The sequence below is a fragment of the Bombyx mori genome, chromosome 24, assembly GCF_030269925.1.
Source record: "Bombyx mori chromosome 24, ASM3026992v2".
NCBI classification, from domain to species: Eukaryota; Metazoa; Arthropoda; class Insecta; order Lepidoptera; family Bombycidae; genus Bombyx; species Bombyx mori.
Genome location: NC_085130.1, coordinates 8,284,588 through 8,305,683, shown reverse-complemented (window position 1 = coordinate 8,305,683; position 21,096 = coordinate 8,284,588). Strand labels below are relative to the sequence as shown.

At 38.4% G+C, this 21,096-nt stretch overlaps 1 protein-coding gene across 4 annotated transcripts in view; it reads right to left on the bottom strand.

The window, feature by feature from the left end:
- LOC101736649 (nephrin) overlaps window positions 1-21,096 on the bottom strand; it is a 257,615-nt gene that overhangs the window by 224,458 nt on the left and 12,061 nt on the right. For all 4 annotated transcript variants that reach the window (XR_005246160.2, XM_038019715.2, XM_062675693.1 and 1 more), the window contains exon 2: window positions 7,420-7,611. Coding sequence is in view for 3 of the 4 variants with exons in the window: in XM_038019715.2 (XP_037875643.1) it covers window positions 7,420-7,459 (40 nt within the window). In the remaining variant the exon portion in view is untranslated. The remainder of the gene's footprint in view (window positions 1-7,419; window positions 7,612-21,096) is intronic.

The following is a 21,096-nucleotide window of genomic DNA, read 5'->3' as shown; positions in this document are numbered from 1 at the left end:
TATACAGGGATTTTCGGGGGCGATAAATCGATCTAGCTACGATTTCTTTTCAGAAAATGTTGTTTTATTCGTGTTTTCAATAATCAACTTTATGACGCTTCCTGACATCTATTGGCGAATAATAATACTATTTTTCTTAATTGAGGGCAACTAACCGCTTTAAAGACACAACAAGATGGCGTTATAAAAAAAAAAAAAACGAGCAAAGCTCGGTCATCATCTATCCGTGTTTACAAAACATCACACCAACATTATTCCGGTATACTATACTTACCTTTGTAATTTGGTACAGTTTTTGTTTTTTGTTTATTAAGTACACCAATGGAATACCGAGCTCACGGCCCACATATTTTTAAGTGGTCGTTGTCAACGCGTTTACCGTGGCCAAATTTTGAAGTACATATTAGATCGAAGTCTCATCTGTCCCACCCTTCGAATCCGAATGCAAGTCCTTTACGGCTGGTATAAAATGGATACTTTTCACCTACCCTTAAAATACAGGGATGGTATTTGCTAGTAGTTTCAATGAGAATTTTTTTATTGCTTAAATGCGTGGACGAGCTCACAGCCCACCTGGTGTTAAGTGGTTACTGGAGCCAATAGACATCTATGACGTAAATGCGCCACCCACCTTGAGATATAAGTCCTAAGGTCTCAGTATAATCACGACTGCCGCCCCGCCCTTCAAACCGAAACGCATTACTGCTTCACGGCAGAAACAGGCAGGGTGGTGGTACCTACCCTTGCGGACTCACAAGAGGTCCTACCACCAGTAAAGAAATGGCAAAATGGCGCAATAATAGCTACCAGACCCACGAAACTAGACGCTGTTTGAGGTAGCTATATAAAAATTTCTGTCGTGAGCCAAGGGAACATTGTCCCGGACAACTACACTCGCTCGGAATGGGCATCCACTAGCTTCGTATCAAGCCAGTCCACATATTTGATAGCAACACATGTCTGTCGCTTGCGTAACTAGTTCTACGTGGAATGAATGTTGTAGTGTCGTCTGTGTGTATTTACGTGTGCGCGTGTGTTCATTAAAATGTTTGTGTTCTCTTAAAAGGCTTTTATTATTTATTGCTCTTTCACTTGAAGTTCTTAAGCGGAGACCTAATCTAATCGCGTTAGATAACAGGAATATAGGGTTACAATTATGTTGAGAAACAGTTTTTTTATTATTTTTTTTTTTTTCTTAGATGGGTGCACGAGCTCACATCCCACCTGGTGTTAAGTGGTAACTGGAGCCCATGGACATCTAAAACGTAAATACCGTAAACGTAAGTACCACCAGTAAACTTGGGTTTCCATCTTCATAGGACCTCTTGTGAGTCCGCACGGGTAGGTACCACCGCCCTGCCTATTTCCGCCGTGAAGCAGTTATGAGTTTCGATTTGAAGGGTGGGGCAGCCGTGGTAACTATACTGAGAACTTTTTTTTTTTTTTTTGTTAAAGCTAATAGATACTTTTATTAAATTTCGACGCTATTGGCTACTTCGAAATTTAACAAGATGCATAGGTATTTCAATATTAGAATATAATTATTATGAGAGGTAAAATAATTTAAGGGGGGGTTTTGAGTAGACAGTATATAAATATAATATATAACTTGATATGTAAATGAACGAAACTAAGATGTCATGTAAATTTGTAAGTGGTTAATATAATGTTTTGTAAAAGTGTAAATAGAAACATTAACAAACACAGTGCATTAAATTATATTTAAGTGTTATTAAATTTTTTGAGGCTATAAATAATTTCATTTAAATGTATCATAAATTTGTTCAATGTTTCCTCTTTTTTTGTAACCTTAGAACTTATATATCTCAAGGTGGGTGGCGCATTTACGTTGTAGATGCCTATGGGCTCCAGTAACCCCTTAACACCAGGTGGGCTGTGAGCTCGTCCATCCATCTAAGCAATCTATATATTAATACGTGAAGCAAAAACTTTGTATCCCTTTTTACGAAAATTGCGCGGACGGAGGAGTATGAAATTTTCCACACTTATAGAGAATATAGAGAAGAAGTGCACAATGCTAATATTTTATTAAATAATGCATTAAATAATGCAAAAGATACATTAAATCAATAAAGAAAACATTACACACACTACATATCATGTATTTGACGCACACACGCATGCATACTATTTATTGTCAAACTTTTGTTCTTGACATCTGTTGTCAAATTGAGAATAGATTAAATATTGTTTGTCTTTGTTAAATTTTTTTATAGTGTAGTCATGGCGAAATTTGTGATTATAGAAGTATAAAATACAATCATAATAGTGTACAAACTTACAATTACAATTCATTATAGTCGAATTTCGACTACTGCGGGACCTCTAGTAAAATATAAAAAAGCCTAACAGAAACATCTGGCCATTAAAGTTTATGAGCAAACGAACAATTACGAGATAAACTTTCAGTATGAAAAGTCATCTTCGGAACAAAAACACCGATCGAAAAAAGCCCAATAAAACACGGACAAGTACAAAAAGCTGCGGGAAGTTCATAAAAGCTTTCCCGGGTTACGTGTCGGCTGCGAACTTAAGTATTTAGTGGGTGAAACAATATCGATTACCTGTTTATTTGAAATTTTAAGGTTTTACGGGAAATATGTAACAACAAAACATGTAGACACATGATTCGTATTAACTGATATGAATATAAAGCGATGACTTAGAAACTTAAGTCTCAAGATGGATGGCGTTAATAACGTTAGTTGTTGATGTCTATGAGCTCCGGTAACCATTTAACAACAGACGGACCATGAGCCCATCTAAGAAATCACGGTGGTCAGTTTTCCGGGTCGATAGAAGTCAGCGAATGTTATCACACAATGAAACATGGCTCCCGACCCATGGCGAGGACCGATCCCGGATCTGGGGGAAAAACCACTGTCTTTAAAACCCAGATCGACGAGACTGTACATTACATTAATCGCCTTAACCCCCTAAGCCGCTTCACTAAATGCGTCCCTGGGAAAACCGCGCGCTTGACCTATAGGCCATTCGATCCGGAACTCGCGAAATGGAGACCTAATTCAAAATATCAAGGTTTACATTCCGAATTGTCGTGTGGACGCTACCCAAATAAAGTGCTGATAGTTTAACTTTGTAAATATTTGAGCACAGTAATAAATTAACAATTTTTTCACGTGCTGACGTCTTACAAATCGATTTTTTTCCTATCTATGCTGATAGCCTTGAGAGGCTATTTCAGCTTCTCCTTGACGTATAGGTGAGCTCACGGGGCTCAAACCGGCAATGTTGCTAACACTGGCCCTAGCAAGAGCAGTGCCTCGCAGAATCTACCACCAGATCGGAAACGCGACCCACTGAGAAGATCCGGCGAGAAACTCAGTGGGCTGTGTCTGAGGGTTAATTTACTCGTCGAGCCCTTCGTTGCAAGCGATGGGTTCGACGAGGACGGTGACCGGTGTTTGCGGTACCCAAAAGCACCGTTAATAAATCGGGAGGATCCGTAATGACGTCATAAATTGATGAACACCGGCTGCACGTACGATAAAGTGTCACGTTCCACCTAAACCTGTGCAAGCGAGAGCGCGATACAAACGATCGAGAGGCATGGTCGGCCAAACGTTGGCTTGTCACACAATTATCTCTCTTCTCGCGTGACGTCAAGCTAGTTTTTTTTTTTTTTTTTATTGCCCTTGTAGGCAGACGAGCATACGGCCCACCTGATGGTGAGTGGTTACCGTCGCCCATGGACTTCAGCAATGCCAGGGGCAGAGCCAAGCCGCTGCCTACCGCTTAATACTCTCCACAAGCCTCGTTTGAAGAAGGACATGTCATAGCGAATTGTCATTTCGAATAGTTCTGCTAATGATGTTACGTATCGTCCGTAAACAGTCTTTACAGACAACACGTGTTTTTTTTATGGTTTACTTCAAACTGCCGATGGGGTTGTATATAAGTCAGTAACTTCACACAACCAGATGTCACCATCTTCATTTATGAGACGCGAAAAAACAAACATTGATATTTATAGAGTGGGATAAGCGATATACGTACACGTAACTTCGACCTATTTTACGTTTGAGAAGTTACTGGTGGCCCGGAGGCCTAATCCAGTTTTATTGGGACAGGTGGGTGAGCAAGGGCTCAGCCAGGAGGGGTGGAATTTTCTAACAGTTATCCGAGCGCCTCCAAAGGAGACCTAACAACTCAAGAGCAGCTGCTTCGCGAATGAATCTACTGCCGGATCGGAATCGCGACCAGCTGAGAAGATCCGGTAAGAAACTCAGCGAGCTGATGCTTAGGTTGCATTGCACGTCGAACTCTTTGCCGAGTTCGATGAGTACGGTTACCGGGGTCCCTACTCCTAGTATTAGAGATAAATCTCATCTCATCTTAACATCAACATTCATCGTCATCGCGGTGTGCATTTGCGCGCGGACCGGGGTCCCTACTCCTAGTATTAAAAATAAATCTCATTTCATCTTAACATCAACATTCATCTCGCGGTGTGCATGGACGCCTATAGCCACTTAACACGATCTTTAAGCCCGTTTAACTTAGCATGGTTCTTTCGCGATCCACCCGCCATGACACCAGGAATAACGCGATGGTAAGAAAAGTTTCTCTACCCACACATTCGACCCCCCAAAACGCTCGCCCGAACCCGTCCCACGCTCCTCTTAATACCCTCACGCGGTAATGTACCAAATAAATATAAAAAAATTTACAACAGTTTAGTTCAGAACAAAACATTTGTTTTTATTATTCGCGCAAACAATAGGAACTCGGTTCGTATTATTCATGACATTATTGTTCTGTATTTGTTCTTTGATTGTTGAATTAATTTACAATTTTCAATTTGATTGTATGTAATACTGGACAATATACGAGCTATGTAGCGAAGCATTCACTGCTATGAATAACAAACAAGTAGGTATTACGTTACTATTAATATTTAAAAATTAAGTATTTACTTTTATTTATCAACTGGTGGTAGGACCTCTTGTGAGTCCGCGCGGATGGGTACCACCACCCTGCCTATTTCTGCCATGAAGCAGTAATGCGTTTCGGTTTGAAAGGTGGGGCAGCCGTTGTAACTTACTTGAGACCTTAGAACTTATATCTCAAGGTGGGTGGCGCATTTACGTTGTGGATGTCTATGGGCTCCAGTAACCACTTAACACCAGGTGGGCTGTGAGCTCGTCCACCCATATAAGCAATAAAAAAAAAAAAAAAACTTTTAAGCATTTCCATTTATTTTTTAATACGCTTTTATTAGATTCAGACGTATGTATGTAACGGAATTTTTGAACATGATTTTGACCCCTTCAAAGCCTCGGATTAACTCGAAATTTGGTATACTTATTAAGGACCGATGACAATTAAATATTTAAAAAAAAATAAAAAAAAAAATATTCAACAAACAGTAAAAAATTAATAATAGTTTAAAAAACTAACAAAATACGGTTTTATAGAAATCTAACTAAAAAATAGAAAACAATTTTGATTTAAAAATAGTGTAAGAAAAAATGATTTTATTGTAAAAAAAAGCGTGGGGTGCATTGTATCAGTAGTTATAAATATTTTATGAACAGATATGAGTAGAAGGGTTATTTTGATAATATCCTGTTAGTTTTTTTTTTAATCTGATTTATTTTATTTACTACCTAATCATTGGTTGCCTAAGGGGCTATTCCAACTTCACGCGGGTGGGTAGGTGAGCTCACGGGCTCAACCTGAGAGAATTTGATAACACTAACCCTATAGAGTAAGATCCCAGGGTCCCCAGACGTCACGTATTTTCTGACGAACGAAATGTGGCCGATTGCGTAGTGTTAGTATGTACTAAGAATGCATGCCTACCTGCTACCTTGCTTAGACGACCAATTTTCAGGTATCAGGTACTCAAGGTACATAAAATCATTACCTACTTCACGTAAATTCTGAAAGCTGATTTTTATATATGTCCATTATACAACTATTTTAAAACCTCTCACAAAAAAACAGACCGATCCAAGGGCCATACATCCCCTAAATTAAATTTAATACCTCTGTGGGTAAGAGCCCGAGGGCATTATCCACGGACATGAGACTGAGTGATGTATGATTACCGTGTTACCGACCCCGGTTACCGGGGTCCCTAAGCCTGCTCCTAGTGTTAGAGCAGAAGGCATCTAATGCAAAAGTTATGGGATCTGATGGATCTCTATCTGATGGATGGATGCATGTGATGGATCACTCTAGAAACCTAGATACGTGCGATAGTATGGTGGACGCATTATCCCTTAGGCTACCAGATTAGATAGGGAAACAAAATACAATTATAAAGTGACATTAAACCATAAGTTAGTGTTGGTGGGACCTCTTGTGAGTCCGCATGGGTAGGTATCACCACCCCGCCTATTTCTGCCGTGAAGCAGTTATGCGTTTCGGTTTGAAGGGTGGGGCAGCCGCTGTAACTATACTGAGACCTTAGAACTTACATCTCAAGGTGGGTGGTGCATTTACGTTGTAGATGTCTATGGGCTTCAATAACCACTTAACACCAGGTGAGATGTGAGCTCGCCCACTAAGCAATAAAAAAAAGTGATTTTAATTTATAAGGTTTCATTATTTATTGTATGACCTTATGCCATTCGTTTTAATTATTAAGATTTACTTAGTTATTACATGATGATGACGATGCGATAATCCATACAGTTTCCATAGTGCAGACGTCGGAAATAGTAAAATGAAAATATAAGCTATAATAGTATTTTATCGTAGGAAAATAGTGCGTCATACAAAGATAAGAAGCATAACCAAAACAGTGGACGCTCTCAAATATGCTCAAAGACTGAAGTTTAAGTGGGCTGGCCACGTAGCACGACTCGGGGATGGGAGATGGACATCGAAAGTAACTGCATGGGACGGTCCACAGGGCAAGCGGCGCGTCGGCAGACCGTACACGCGTTGGGAGGATGATATTAGAAAGGTTGCTGGACCACACTGGATTTATGTCGCCAGAGACAAAGCAGAGTGGAAATCTTTGGAGGAGGCCTTTACCTGAGAGGGGTCCATACATATATTATATAAACTAAATGTACAAAAAAAAAAAATTTAATTGCATGGAATAAAAGGCTTAATAAATAATAAATAATAAATAAATCGTAGGAAACATTCACTATTCTTGTGTAAATTAATCATTCATGTCAGCGGAGATTGAAAAACTTAGAGTATATCGGAAGTTATTAACAAACTTATATAAACTTTTAGACTGGGTTGCTTTTTTTTGGATAAAACAAAACAGCATCGTGTTTCAAGCACGCGGTTCTCTCATTCACAATTGATTTCTATAATAACCTATCCATTAAAGTCTCTTTACAATACCAAATCACACCAGAACTACATGTCGTATTAATTACGTAAAATTATCTAAGAAAACAGTGCACTTACCGCAAAAAACAGCCAAGTTCTTCCAAAACCGACCAGCCATTTTGATTTTGAATTTAATTAACGCAATTCACATAATATTATGTCAGAGATCACTTATTAACACTCGGTCATCGTCGCCACTGTCAGTACGCGTTAGGATCGTCACGGATTACCATTGAATGTTCGTCTACCGCGTCATAGTTTTCGAACTACCTGCAAATAAAGAAAAAAAAAACGGTCAGCCATTTTGAATTATTAATAACTCAACAAATAATTTGACAGATGAAGAATTGACGTGAGCTGTCATTTATGACGTATTATGAAATAGCGAAAAGACAATAGCACAGACGTAAATTGTTTCTGAAGGATTATTATTGCCAGACTTATACACATACATTAGATAATATTTAAATTAAAATACAATGAAATTAAAATTACAATTTATCAGAATTATTAAATACAAAGATAAATTAAAATCAAATAAATCAAATTGAATTAATATTAATAAAATTGTCAACTCCTAATACACATTTTTTTTATTGCCGTATAGGCAGACGAGCATAGGGCCCACCAGATAGTAAGTGGTTACCATCGCTCATGGACTTCAGCAATGTCAGGAGCAATTGTTATTGCAGAGCCTACCGTTAAATAATAATGACAAATAATGAATAATAACAGCAAAACGTTAAAAAAAATTTTTTTGCATTATCATTTTATTAGGTTACGGAATTTGATAAACTTTTTTTTTAATTTTTAAATAACGAACACTCGAAAAAACAAATCAGAGTCTAACGAAAAAAGATCGCTAAATATTACGCGGCAACCGTAAAAATACAACGCGAAAAAACGTAACGACCGACCGAAGTAGCGTTATAATAAAACATAACACGCTTTTTTATGTGATGATGTTTTGTCGCGTTATACTGTTTGCTTTGGCGGGGAAAAATGCATTTTTCGCATGTTTGCTTAGGACCGGCGTGACTCGTTTTATGAGAGAAATAATCGTGGTTGTCACATTGAGCCCGATACTTGGGGCTCTTTATCAGGATCCTGCGAGCTCAAAGCTAACGGATAACATGGGAATGAGTTGCTCGCTCCGGGCATTTCAATATTGCAATAATTGTTACGTTATAATACTCATTGTAAAAATGAATATTTAAAAAACATCTAATATAAAAAAACAAAAGACATGCCCGCTGAGTTTCTTGCCAATTCTTCTCAGGACGGAGGCTAGTTTTTGTGAATTGGCGGTAGTTCTTTTTGAGGTTCAACAAGTACGTACTGTCATTTATGTTGAATAATTGTTTTTTGATTTGATTTGATTAAATAAACTGTAACAATAATCGTTACAATTCACCTCAAAATGGGAAAGTACGTACGCGTAAAGTTTATTAATATATTAATATAATATTTATTAATACTAATTAAACAATTATATGTATGTATATATATGTATGTATATACGTTTTTTTTTGTGTATGTATTTGTAACTTAATATAAATTTCATTGCACCTACCAGTATTCACTCTGCACTACCTTTGGTTGACTGGTAGAGAATGCCTTAGGCATTAAGTCCGCCAGTGTAATTTTTAAATGAAACGTAATAAAAAAAAAAAGTATTGTTGATACGCGCCAAAAACATAACCTATAAATTTATTCTGAAATACAACGCGTCCACAGGTTTCAACTCTGATCTCGTGACCAGCGATTTGACATTAAAAACTAGAGGATAAATGAAATGATTAAGTAAACTTACAAGGCACATTTGGCGCCAAATACATTTCCGTAAGTAAAATAGCTTTTTTTAAGGGATTTTATGACCTGGTAACTAAGACCTTTAGGTCGGGTCTAGTTTTTTTTAATTTATATTCTTATTTTTATGAAAAATGATACCATGGAGTGAAATGAGATGAGATAGAAATATAATCTCAGTAAAATGGTGGTCAATTACTGATACTTTCAGTGGACTTTTTCTAGGATCCCGAGAAGTTGCGTCCAGCGGCTTTGTTTTATTTTCCCACATTTGTGCACTTTCACAGATATTAAACAGTTAATAAACGGTGGTTTATTACACATTTGAAAATGAAGAAACATTAAATAGACCAAATAAAACAAATCACACAACTTCATTCCTCGCGTTCCCGCCAAAAGTCCAGTGTAATAGCGAGTTCTAATTTTCGACTACCCCTATAATAAGAACGGAAAGAATTAAAATACTTTATTACGTGAGTTTAGAATAAAAGATATTTAGCAGCAATTCATAATTTATAATTTAAATTCCTCGCAAATATTTTCTATCACCAAACAAAGATATACGTATACGAATGGACGGAACTCATTTACGATTGATGTAAGTTCAAAATGGCGTCGGTCCATCGTTAAATAACCTTTTTTATTAACTTTAAACTCGCTCGTAAAACGATGTATTAAAATAACTAATCTAAACTTTGGTGAATAAAAACAAATTTTGGGTCGCATCACCACACTAAATTTGTTTAACATGTGTGCGCTTACAAAACCGTCGTGCTATGGTCGAAATTTTATTGGCGTGCTTAGAGAAGAACACATTCGATTTTGCTTCTTTTTTTTATTAATACGCTTTTATTAGCTTCAGACGTATGTATGTTGGTAACGGAATCTTTGAACATGATTTTGACTCCCTTCAAAACTACGGATTAACTCGAAATTTGGTATACTTATTAAGGACCGATGACAATTCAATATAAAAACTTAAAAAAAAAACTAAAAATTTAAATTCAGCTAAAAAATTTAAAATAAATAATAGTTTAGAAAAACTAACAAAATACTCTTTTATAGAAAATCCAACTAAAAATAGAAAATAAATTTTAATTTTGAATTAAAAAAGTAATTATAAAGTAACTATAAAAAATAAATTTTTAATTTTGTAAGAAAAAATGATTTTATAATAAAAAAAATCGTGGGGTATCAGTAGTTATAAATATTTTATGAACAGATATGAGTAGTAGGGTTATTTTGATAATATCCCGAAAAGCACCCCACGCTTTTTTACAATAAAATCATTTTTTCTTACACTATTTTTAATTCAAATTTATTAAAATTGATTTTCTATTTTTTAGTTGGATTTTCTATAAAAGCGTATTGTGTTAGTTTTTCAAAACTATAACATTTTCCTTTAGCGCTTCATATTAAAAGCTCATTAAAAAATACAATTGCCAATCTATTTTCCGGCTTTAGTATCGACCTTATTTGGAGGCGTTCCAATAGCTGAGACCGAGATGGGAAACCAACAAGATATGTTTACGAAATATTGAAAAAAAAAACAAGCTAAATGATTGAATAAATGAAAATTAACAGAACACTAATGATATCAATCGCTCACATTATTATTATATATCGTGATTACGTTGTTGAAATTCGTACGTACGGTCTTTCCAAGAATTGAAATATCTCATGGGTTTTGGCTTGGCTAGTATATAAGCTATTTTATGAGTGTGTATGGGCATTGTGTTTTTTTTTTGTTTTTGTTTTGACGTGACAACGTCTTATAATTCGATGGCGCCGGCTGCACGCACGAAAAAACATGACTCATGCGGCGTTACCTCGCTCTGGGGCGTTCCATTTAAGGCTTGAAGTGCAAGCGAGAGCGCGCAACGAGCGACAAAGAGGCACAATCGGCCTCCGCGTTCGGCAGCGTTCGACATCTGTCTCTCTCCTACTTGAGTGAGCGATGCATCCACGTGGACAGCTGCTATACAATAATACATTTACATGTTTTCGTCAAGTATGTAGTTCAGTGAAAAGTGAATGTGGTGTCAATTGTTTATAATAATAATAATAATAATAATAATGTTTTTATTGCAAGTAACCATGACTCATATAAATCGTTAATAAGTCTTAGACCTATGTTAGTAGTTATATGACATCACAATGAATTACTGTCGTAACATCCCATGGGAGATGGCACCACAGCGACCCATCTATACACAGTCCAGCCTGCTTGCGATCATGCTCAGGATACTGTTGGAGCTGGCCCTCACTCTGCTTACCAGAGATGCACACCTCTTACGCATGGTAGCGTAAAAACAATCTATGTGCGCGTCTGCAAAAAACATCCCTGATGCGCTACAAAAGCAACGATAATTGCGATACATAGTTGAAAAATGAAACCATTCCATCAGTATTTTCTTATGACGTCGTCACGTTCAACTATCGTCAGTAAACCGACTTTACAGACAACCGATTTTTTGCTTAGATGATAGATAAGTGGTTCGTTAAAATAAATAGTTTAAGATGTATATATTATTAGAGGCGACTCCCTCTTAAGTCAAAGTCGATGGGCGGAGCCATTGACGACGAGCACTCACGTGGACTCGTGACGTCATCTGGAGGGGCAACTCGTCATCTGGAGGGGCAACCGACCGACCAGCGGGGACATCACGCCACCTCGGATCACTTTTGCTGGAAGCGCGCGCAGCGTTCACTTGTCTTAGATTTAATATTCTGTGTCGATCGTTCCTACCCACTTTTGTATTTTTTTTATTTATTTAAATTATTAAGCCGTTGCTAAAATCAGAAGTGGGATAGGGCTTGTGCCCTATCCGCTTTTGGGTTATCCTGGCGTACAGTTTATTTTTAAAAATTTGCATTAAATTAACAACGTAATGACCGATATACGTGTAACTGGAAGCAGGGTAGGAGGACGCTCGCATTCGCCGAATGTTCGAGACCAATATTGGAGAATAATATTGGCGCGTTTAATTGCTTAAAACTCAAATGTGAACGTTGCGCGTGAGTCGAGCCCGCTAGGGTCGCAGATAGAAGACGCACATCCCTCGACCGCGGACGGTGGTGGCGCCGGACCCGTGGTGGCGTTGGGAATCACATCACCGCTGCCGTCAGAGTCCCACGCGTACGACGCTACAGACAGGATCATCGGAGCATTAAGTGCACTGTCCAAAGTAAGGTCGAACCATTTTTATATTTCTAATTTTGACCCCAGCGTTAATGATATCGATTCGTGGTGCGAAGTAGATTTTTTTTGTCGGATACCCTCTTATGAAATGTAATAAATCACCAAGTAACTAGCTCAACGACTTTATCACAACCGACCTCACGGTCTATTTTTATTGACGCGATAGAACATACTCGAGACTGAATGCTCAGTTTCGATGGGTGGAAATAACATTCGAAGGGTTCAAAATGTTACTAGTCGGCACACTCCATCAATACGTCAATTAGACAACAGTCCGACTGTCCAGGTCGGTGATCATGCAAACGAGACGCCGTGTTGTTCCATCGCCGTGTCGATTGTACCCGCGTTTGAGAATAGACTTCGATCAATAATAGTACTAGATTACGGATCAGGAACAAAAATAAGACGCTCCAGTGGCCACGTTTGCAGACACGAAAACATCTTCATTTCTTAGAAAAAAGTTTAATAATGTTAACGACTTCAGTTTATTATAAACCTTAATACTTAAACATAAAGTTTAATTACCTTTGCAAAATATATGTATTTAGGTCCTTTCGTCAGAAAAAGAATATTATGGAATAAATTTAAAATGTCACTTGAACATAAAAAGTCATCAGTACAAAAATATTTATTCTAAAATGATACTTAAAGCCTAATTTATAAGGTTAAAAATATTTGTTTAAAATTTCGTGCTTATTGTATTGTGGAACTAGATGTAGTTCTTGGTATTACATTTCAATGCTCAGAACACAGTAAGTATTGAAAGACATAGAGTTGCAGAATATACATATTTGTTTTAGGTTTGTTTTGTATGGTCGCAACTATTTTTGACCGATTCAAAAAAGTAGTAGATAATATTTTACATTGCCGCTAAATAGGTGATAAAAAATAAAATTGAATAAAGTAAAAAAAATATGAAAGGAAACACGAAACATGTTTTCCACGTATTCTTTATACAGAAGTAATTAAAACAATAATGTAGATTTAATTACCTTTAAACAGATTCAGTTTGTTATAAAGCTGTCTTTTAGAAGTCATTTTTATATGAGCGGTTTCTTTTTACAAATATAATGTAATCTTATATCAATGAATTTTTCTATAATCAGTTTAATTTAGGCTTATTTTATGGCTGTGTTCGTTTCCCCCAGAAAACAAATCCTTTTCAGCATATACGCTTAAAATATTTACACATACATATAAAGTTTTTTTAATACTTTTTTGCATTGATTTGCCACCACCATTGAACAATTCTAGAATTTTTATAAGAGTTCTATATTTCTTCTCCTCTTTCTTTCGCAACAATATAATATATCCATTATGCACAGCGACAAGGGGCTACTAGGAAATCTACAAACAAAAATAACATTATAAAATAACAAAACTACTCTATGCATTCCCTGTCCAAGAATAGGTGATGTTTGTTACAATAGCTGGTGCCTTGTTGCAAACATTGGCCAAACAATTACAATATTCGTAAATTGTGTTTTATTTACAATATAATTGTGTTTATTATTTTATGAAAAACACTTAATAATATAAATTTACCAAAAAAAGATATTCCTTCCAAAACCTTGGTGTTACGGTGGTTTTTTACTCAGTTTTTGAACGCGCATTGCAGCGTTTTGACGTCTTAGTGTTGGCTATGATTGGACCATACTAATTTGAAATAAGACCACAAATTTATTTGTGGTCTTATTTTTCGGGCCGCTTTTGAAGCGCTAATCGCGAATCTAGTAGTATTATTGATCGAAGAGAATAGATGTAAAATAGTTCCACCACGCGTTGTGACAATAAAAAGGCAACTACCACATCAGCACGAAAGTTAACCGAATCCATTAGATTCGTAAATTCAGATCGAGCTCATGGTTACCTTATTTCTAAGTTTTACCCTGCCGTGCAATACATAGACACATTGTGTAAGGAAGTAGAATGGGCTAGATCCTTAACTGGGAAGGCACTGAGTATTTGTCACGAGTTTTGGGCTGTCTTAAGAGTGATGAGCGTACTTGGTTACACGTGTGATTGTCTAGTGACCGGACGTGGGATAACTTCGTAAAAGACTTTAAGCCGTTGTGTCCGCGAAAGTTAGAATATGCCAATATTCTTTATAATGCTATGCAATTAGCATCAGATTGCTTTGACTCATACGTCGAGTGCGCCAGGAGATCGTTGCTCTGTATTAAGATGGTCAGAGGTCTGACTGACAAACTCGGAACTTTAATAATGATACGGGGCATAATGGGCCCTCTGGTTGACTCGCGAACGCTAGTCTACAGATTCACGATTTGATTTAATTTTTGGTGGTCAGGTTAGGCCGAGTCCCCGTAGGGTTCAGGCACTAGTTGAGTCACCAGTGACGCGTAATGTCAAACATTCTTGGGGTTGACTGCATGCTTCCAGAGATTTACGTGGTAACATAGTTCACGTAGATGTTGTACCGTGGTAACATAGTTCACGCAGAGATTTACGTGGTAACATAGTTCACGTAGATGTTGTAACGTGGTAACATAGTTCACGCAGAGATTTACGTGGTAACATAGTTCACGTAGATGTTGTAACGTGGTAACATAGTTCACGCAGAGATTTACGTGGTAACATAGTTCACGTAGATGTTGTAACGTGGTAACATAGTTCACGCAGAGATTTACGTGGTAACATAGTTCACGTAGATGTTGTAACGTGGTAACATAGTTCACGCAGAGATTTACGTGGTAACATAGTTCACGTAGATGTTGTAACGTGGTAACATAGTTCACGCAGAGATTTACGTGGTAACATAGTTCACGTAGATGTTGTAACGTGGTAACATAGTTCACGCAGAGATTTACGTGGTAACATAGTTCACGTAGATGTTGTACCGTGGTAACATAGTTCACGTATATGTTATGACGTGGTAACAAAGTTCACGTAAAGGTGTGACGTGGTAACGCAGTTCACGTTACGAGTGTATTGGCTTGACATGTTAACTTGGCCATGTCAACCAGACTTTCCTCTCACAGTATATTATACACCCGATATGGTAACAGTGCCGTGTCGTCAGTACATCTAACGTAACTCAACAAGAGTCTACTATACATGAACACACTGAAATGTGATGTAAAATGCTCACAAAAACTACTAACTTTTACTAATGGTTCATGGTACCAAAATCATGATTGTAATGCAAACAATCTATTTCTATGACGATATCATAGAACACCCCGATAGCAACGCTGTGCACACAGTGAGTCCTGCATCGTCAGAGATTGAAGACGGTCATGACATCGAGGTGAACGTGGACGTCCACCAGTCAGGAGAGGCCGTATTAGAGGCGACTCCCTCTTAAGTCAAAGTCGATGGGCGGAGCCATTGACGACGAGCACTCACGTGGACTCGTGACGTCATCTGGAGGGGCAACTCGTCATCTGGAGGGGCAACCGACCGACCAGCGGGGACATCACGCCACCTCGGATCACTTTTGCTGGAAGCGCGCGCAGCGTTCACTTGTCTTAGATTTAATATTCTGTGTCGATCGTTCCTACCCACTTTTGTATTTTTTTTATTTATTTAAATTATTAAGCCGTTGCTAAAAATATATATTATGTATAGATATATACTGTATAGATATATTACTGATAATACATAGGTACATCGGTTGTCGGGAGTCGTAGTCATAATTCAGGCTACTTAAACGATTTAAGGGCGCGTTTTTTTTTCTATTACCAAGATTACCTGAAATACTGATTTAAAGATCACACATCTGGTGTCATGGGACACCGGATAGGAATGAAGTTCTTTATTATAAAAATATTAATTTTAAGTTCTATTCGAGTTATAAAGAAAACAAGGAGGTTTCGCAACAACCCACGGTCATTCGGTAACGTGCGAACTTATTGTGGTACACTTCATTCGCGGTTGTTTGTTATTTTTTGTACGTTATTACGAAGTTAAGTCGTACACTGTGTGCATTACTAATAAAAATCTTACGTTACGGACGTTTATTCCCGGTTAGGGTACCCCTGCGCATCGTCCCATAAGGAACTTCGTTCCAATAATGTTTCAGAATACACAGTTCGATACTACTATTACTAACAGCCCTGTTCATGCAAGTGTCTTGGTCCATCAAGTCAGTTAGCAGTTTTACTAGTAGTAGGACCTCTTGTGAGTCCGCGCGGTTAGGTACCATCGCCTTGCCTAGTTCTGCCGTGAAGCAGTAATGCGTTTCGGTTTGAAGGGCAGGGCAGCCGTTGTAACCATACTTGAGACCTTAGAACTTACATCTTAAGGTGGGTGGCGCATTTACGTCGTAGATGTCTACAGGCGCAAGTAACCACTCAACACCAGGTGGGCTGTGAGCTCGTCCACCCATCTAAGCAATAAAAAAAAGCTTAAATGCTCAAAGCATGAACCGTCGATAGATCGACTCTCTGTTAATTAGTATTAAAGGTGGAGCGTCGGAATACCGACTATTGCGCAGTTGGATCATAGATATTAGGTATCAATATGTACGTAAGTGTCTCAGCGCGCGCATGAATTACGTTTTTTAATAAATTCTAAAAAAAATTTGTAGTCGTCGTGGCCTAACGGATAAGACGTCCGGTGCATTCGTGTTGAAGCGATGCACCGGTGTTCGAATCCCGCAGGCGGGTACCAATTTTTCAAATGAAATACGTACTCAACAAATGTTCACGATTGACTTCCACGGTGAAGGAATAACATCGTGTAATAAAAATGAAACCCGCAAAATTATAATTTGCGTAATTACTGGTGGTAGGACCTCTTGTGAGTCCACGCGGGTGGGTACCACCACCCTGCCTATTTCTGCCGTGAAGCAGTAATGCGTTTCGGTTTGAAGGGTGGGGCAGCCGTCGTTACTATGCTTGAGACCTTAGAACTTGTATCTCAAGGTGGGTGGCGCATTTACGTTGTGGATGTCTATGGGCTCCAGTAACCACTTAACACCAGGTGGGCTGTGAGCTCGTCCACCCATCTAGGAAAAAAATTTAAAAAAATAAAATTAGTACCATTTATAAATAACCATTTAAAATTATTTTGCTGTGATTTAGCATTGATTTTTTTAGGGACCTTTTATTTCAAATATCCTTTAGAAATGTATGCAAGATAATTTTATGTAATAATAAATAAACTCAGCACTACTGGGGCTAATATCAAGCGAGATATAAACACCTCGGTTCAGCTACGCGTATAACAAATACGTCTTTGTACAAAGCATACATTCTGCCCAATGCTGTTACAAAACAACATTACTACCGCAAGGTACCACGCAACGAAATTAAGTAGCCAACGCAGGCCCACTCGAAGAAAAATCTAAAACATTATAACTAAAACTCGAATTTGATTACGAAACTGTCTCTTGGCCCACGCGACGCCTATTTGAGTACGCGCTGCGCCGTAAGATATAAGCCGAAGCGATTCATAATTTATGCGATTTTTCGGGAGAATTGAAGGATTTTTGAATATGGTAAATATTAAAGTCATAGACCGCCTTAATATCATTGTTAGCTTGCCTGCCAACGAATAAAAACATGTCCATGAAGTTCTAATACTACTTCTTCTCGTGGGAAAGAATTTTATTTGTACATGCATATGAGTTCTGTGCGAACGTGTACTCGAACAAAACAGCTATAAATAATTTAACTATGTTAATAGCAAGCGACGTAAAGACTGAATAAAACTCAATAATTACAAAGATCAATGGTAAATTCTTTGCACTTTTCAATACCGTGCCTTTAATGGGGGAACTAAATAATTTTAAACGCATACATGACTTCTTTTTTTGTAAAAGCAATCTACCTCCAGCAGTGGAGAGATAGAGGCTGATGATGATGAATCATGCAATACTTTGATCCCAAAGTTAAACGATGGCAATCACTACGTAAGGGTTTGGTCTCACTGATGCTCATAAACATCAGCAATACTAGAAACATAGTCACGGAGGACTCTCCTCAAACCACGTCTGAAGACGCTTAAGACGAATGAACGATGAAACATAGTGCTCAAATAACACTTTCGTAATAACGAAACACTTCGATAAAGCGGCACGACACGAGAACCCTCTCATCGTGGCCGCCGGTAGCTACATTCCCGATCCGGCGGACAGAATGGAAAGCAGTCGACGTCGCCCCAAACACGTCATTTCGGATCCTCCCGATCCACTAGCGGTGCTTTTAGGTACCTCAAGCACCAGTCATTATTGTCGTCGAACTCATCGCTTGCGACGAAGGGCTCGACGAGTAAATTAACCCTCAGACACAGCCCACTGAGTTTCTCGCCGGATCTTCTCAGTGGGTCGCGTTTCCGATCCGGTGGTAGATTCTGCGAAGCACGGCTCTTGCTAGGGTTCGTGTTAGCATCGTCGTCAGGTTTGAACCCCGTGAGCTCAGTTACTAGTTAAGGTTACGCTGATATAGCCTCTCGAGGCTATCGCTCGAGCTTAGGTAGGAAAAAAAAATAATCGTAGAAGCAGCAGACTACGGAGATAGGGAAAGGACAAAGTTAGTTAGGTCGTTTCTCTTATACACAGCATTCCCTATTACTAATATAGTAAAAAAAAAATACAAGCAAGAATTAAGGCGAGTTAAAAATAAGAAGTAAGTCTCATAATTCTTTGATTTGTACCAAGCAACATGAAATCGCACGTAGGTGACTCTAGGCAATCATTTCGCCTTTACCGTCCGTCTGTTTGTGTGTTCGTTATATATGTCACTGATTCATTACTTCTTTGATTTATACGAGTATGTCGCGAATGCTTTATCGGTATTTAGTTAACGACCGAAATCGCTTGAGATTAATACGCGAGATGCGACCTTTCGGTAACGAGGTTACGTTTCTGCGGGAGCATTGTGTTTTTTAGCATAATTGGATTTAAAGTTTTAATTGTGGTGGCTTAAGCCCACACGGGTTGGTTTTTTTGTTTCGGTTAGTTCGGTGAACTACGCTATAAAGAAATTGAGCTCCCCTCCACGGTGTTTCCCGAGCCCTATGACATGTCCTTCTTCAAACGAGGCTTGTGGAGAGTATTAAGCGGTAGGCAGTGGCTTGGCTCTGCCCCTGGCATTGCTGAAGTCCATGGGCGACGGTAACCACTCACCATCAGGTGGGCCGTATGCTCGTCTGCCTACAAAGGCAAAAAAAAAAAAATTTTGCTCCAATTCACTGGTGGTAGGACCTCTTGGGAGTCCGCACGGGTAGGTACCACCGCCCTGCCTGTTTCTGCCGTGAAGCAGTAATGCGTTTCGGTTTGAAGGGTGGGGTAGCCGTTGTAACTATACTGAGACCTTATAACTCACATCTCAATATGGGTGACAGCATTTACGCGTTATATGTCTATTGGCTCCGGTAACCACTTAACACCAGGTGGGCCGTGAGCTCTTCCACTTATCTAAGCAAAAAAAACACCTTTTTTAATATCCGTTTTCCTCTTAAGATTTTCAATGTTCAATGTGACCTATAATAAATACGATACTATATTGAGTTAGGGTCTTCCTTCTTCAAACGGCTTATATTGGGAATAACCTGACTCTTCGGGTTAGCTATGTTTATATGTATGTATGTGTGTTATGTATGTATGTATGTGTATATGTATGTGTACCTATATGTATATATATATTTCACTGGATTGGTACACCGCGCGTAATTCATTTCCAAATAATTGTGGTCCACCTGATGGTTGTCTGGAAGAGATCGCTCTTAGCGATAAGACCGCCAATTGTATTTAATGTATCGCACTGTTTATTAGTTTTTTGGTGTACAATAAAGAATACTCTCTCTCTCTCTCTTTCTCTCTCTCTCTAGCTCACTATACCGTAATAATGGAGGGTTTAGCCTCCCCCTTTAATGCACTAACCCGTTATACGCCTCACGAAAATAACTCATTAAGCATGAGGTCTCAATCTCGTAGCCAGTTAATTAATTAAATCACTTTTTCATGTTCCATAGTACTTATTTATAAATACTAAAAGTCTTTGAACACCGTGAGAACGTCGCCATATGTGTCGGCGGTTGCATTGCTTTTTGTATAAAGTTTTATTGACCTCGGTACGGGCTGGCGTTAAAAGATGTGTTTGTCTTATGTCTTAGCGGTGGTGGGGTTTTGGGCCGGCCTGCGTATTATTGCCTCAAAGCGACAATTCGCGGTGCCAATGTTAAGATAGTTATTCCGTTGTAACTATACTGAGACCTTAGAACTTATATCTCAAGATGGGTGGCGCATTTACGTCGTAGATGTCTATGGGCTCCAGTAACCACTTAACACCAGGTGGCCTGTGAGCTCGTCCACCCTTCTAAGCAATAACAAAAATTGTAAATTTTGTTGACTGATAGCTGAATCTCCGAACAACAATAGTGTATTTAGTGCAAGTTTTTAACGTTCTCGATAGCGTAAAAGTTAACTTAAATTTGTTCTAAAATTGTAATGTTGTGTGTTTAAATTTGTATTTGGAACAGCGCCCCCAGCGGCCAGCGTAGGCAAACTTTCCAACTCCATACAAATTCGAGTTAACTTTTACGCTATCGACAACGTTAAAAAACTCGCACTAAGTACACTGATCGAGGGTCTACCGAGCAATTACATCCACTCTTTGGAAGATCTACCCTTCATCGTTATTCCCAATCGGAAAGCCTCCTGCAACTCACCCTTCGCCTGTCTTCAGACTACCCTCGATTTCGCTAAATTAAAAATTAACTGCGAAACAAAAGCGAATCGACGCAAAATTAATATTCTAATTGCGTTTTAGATGGAACAT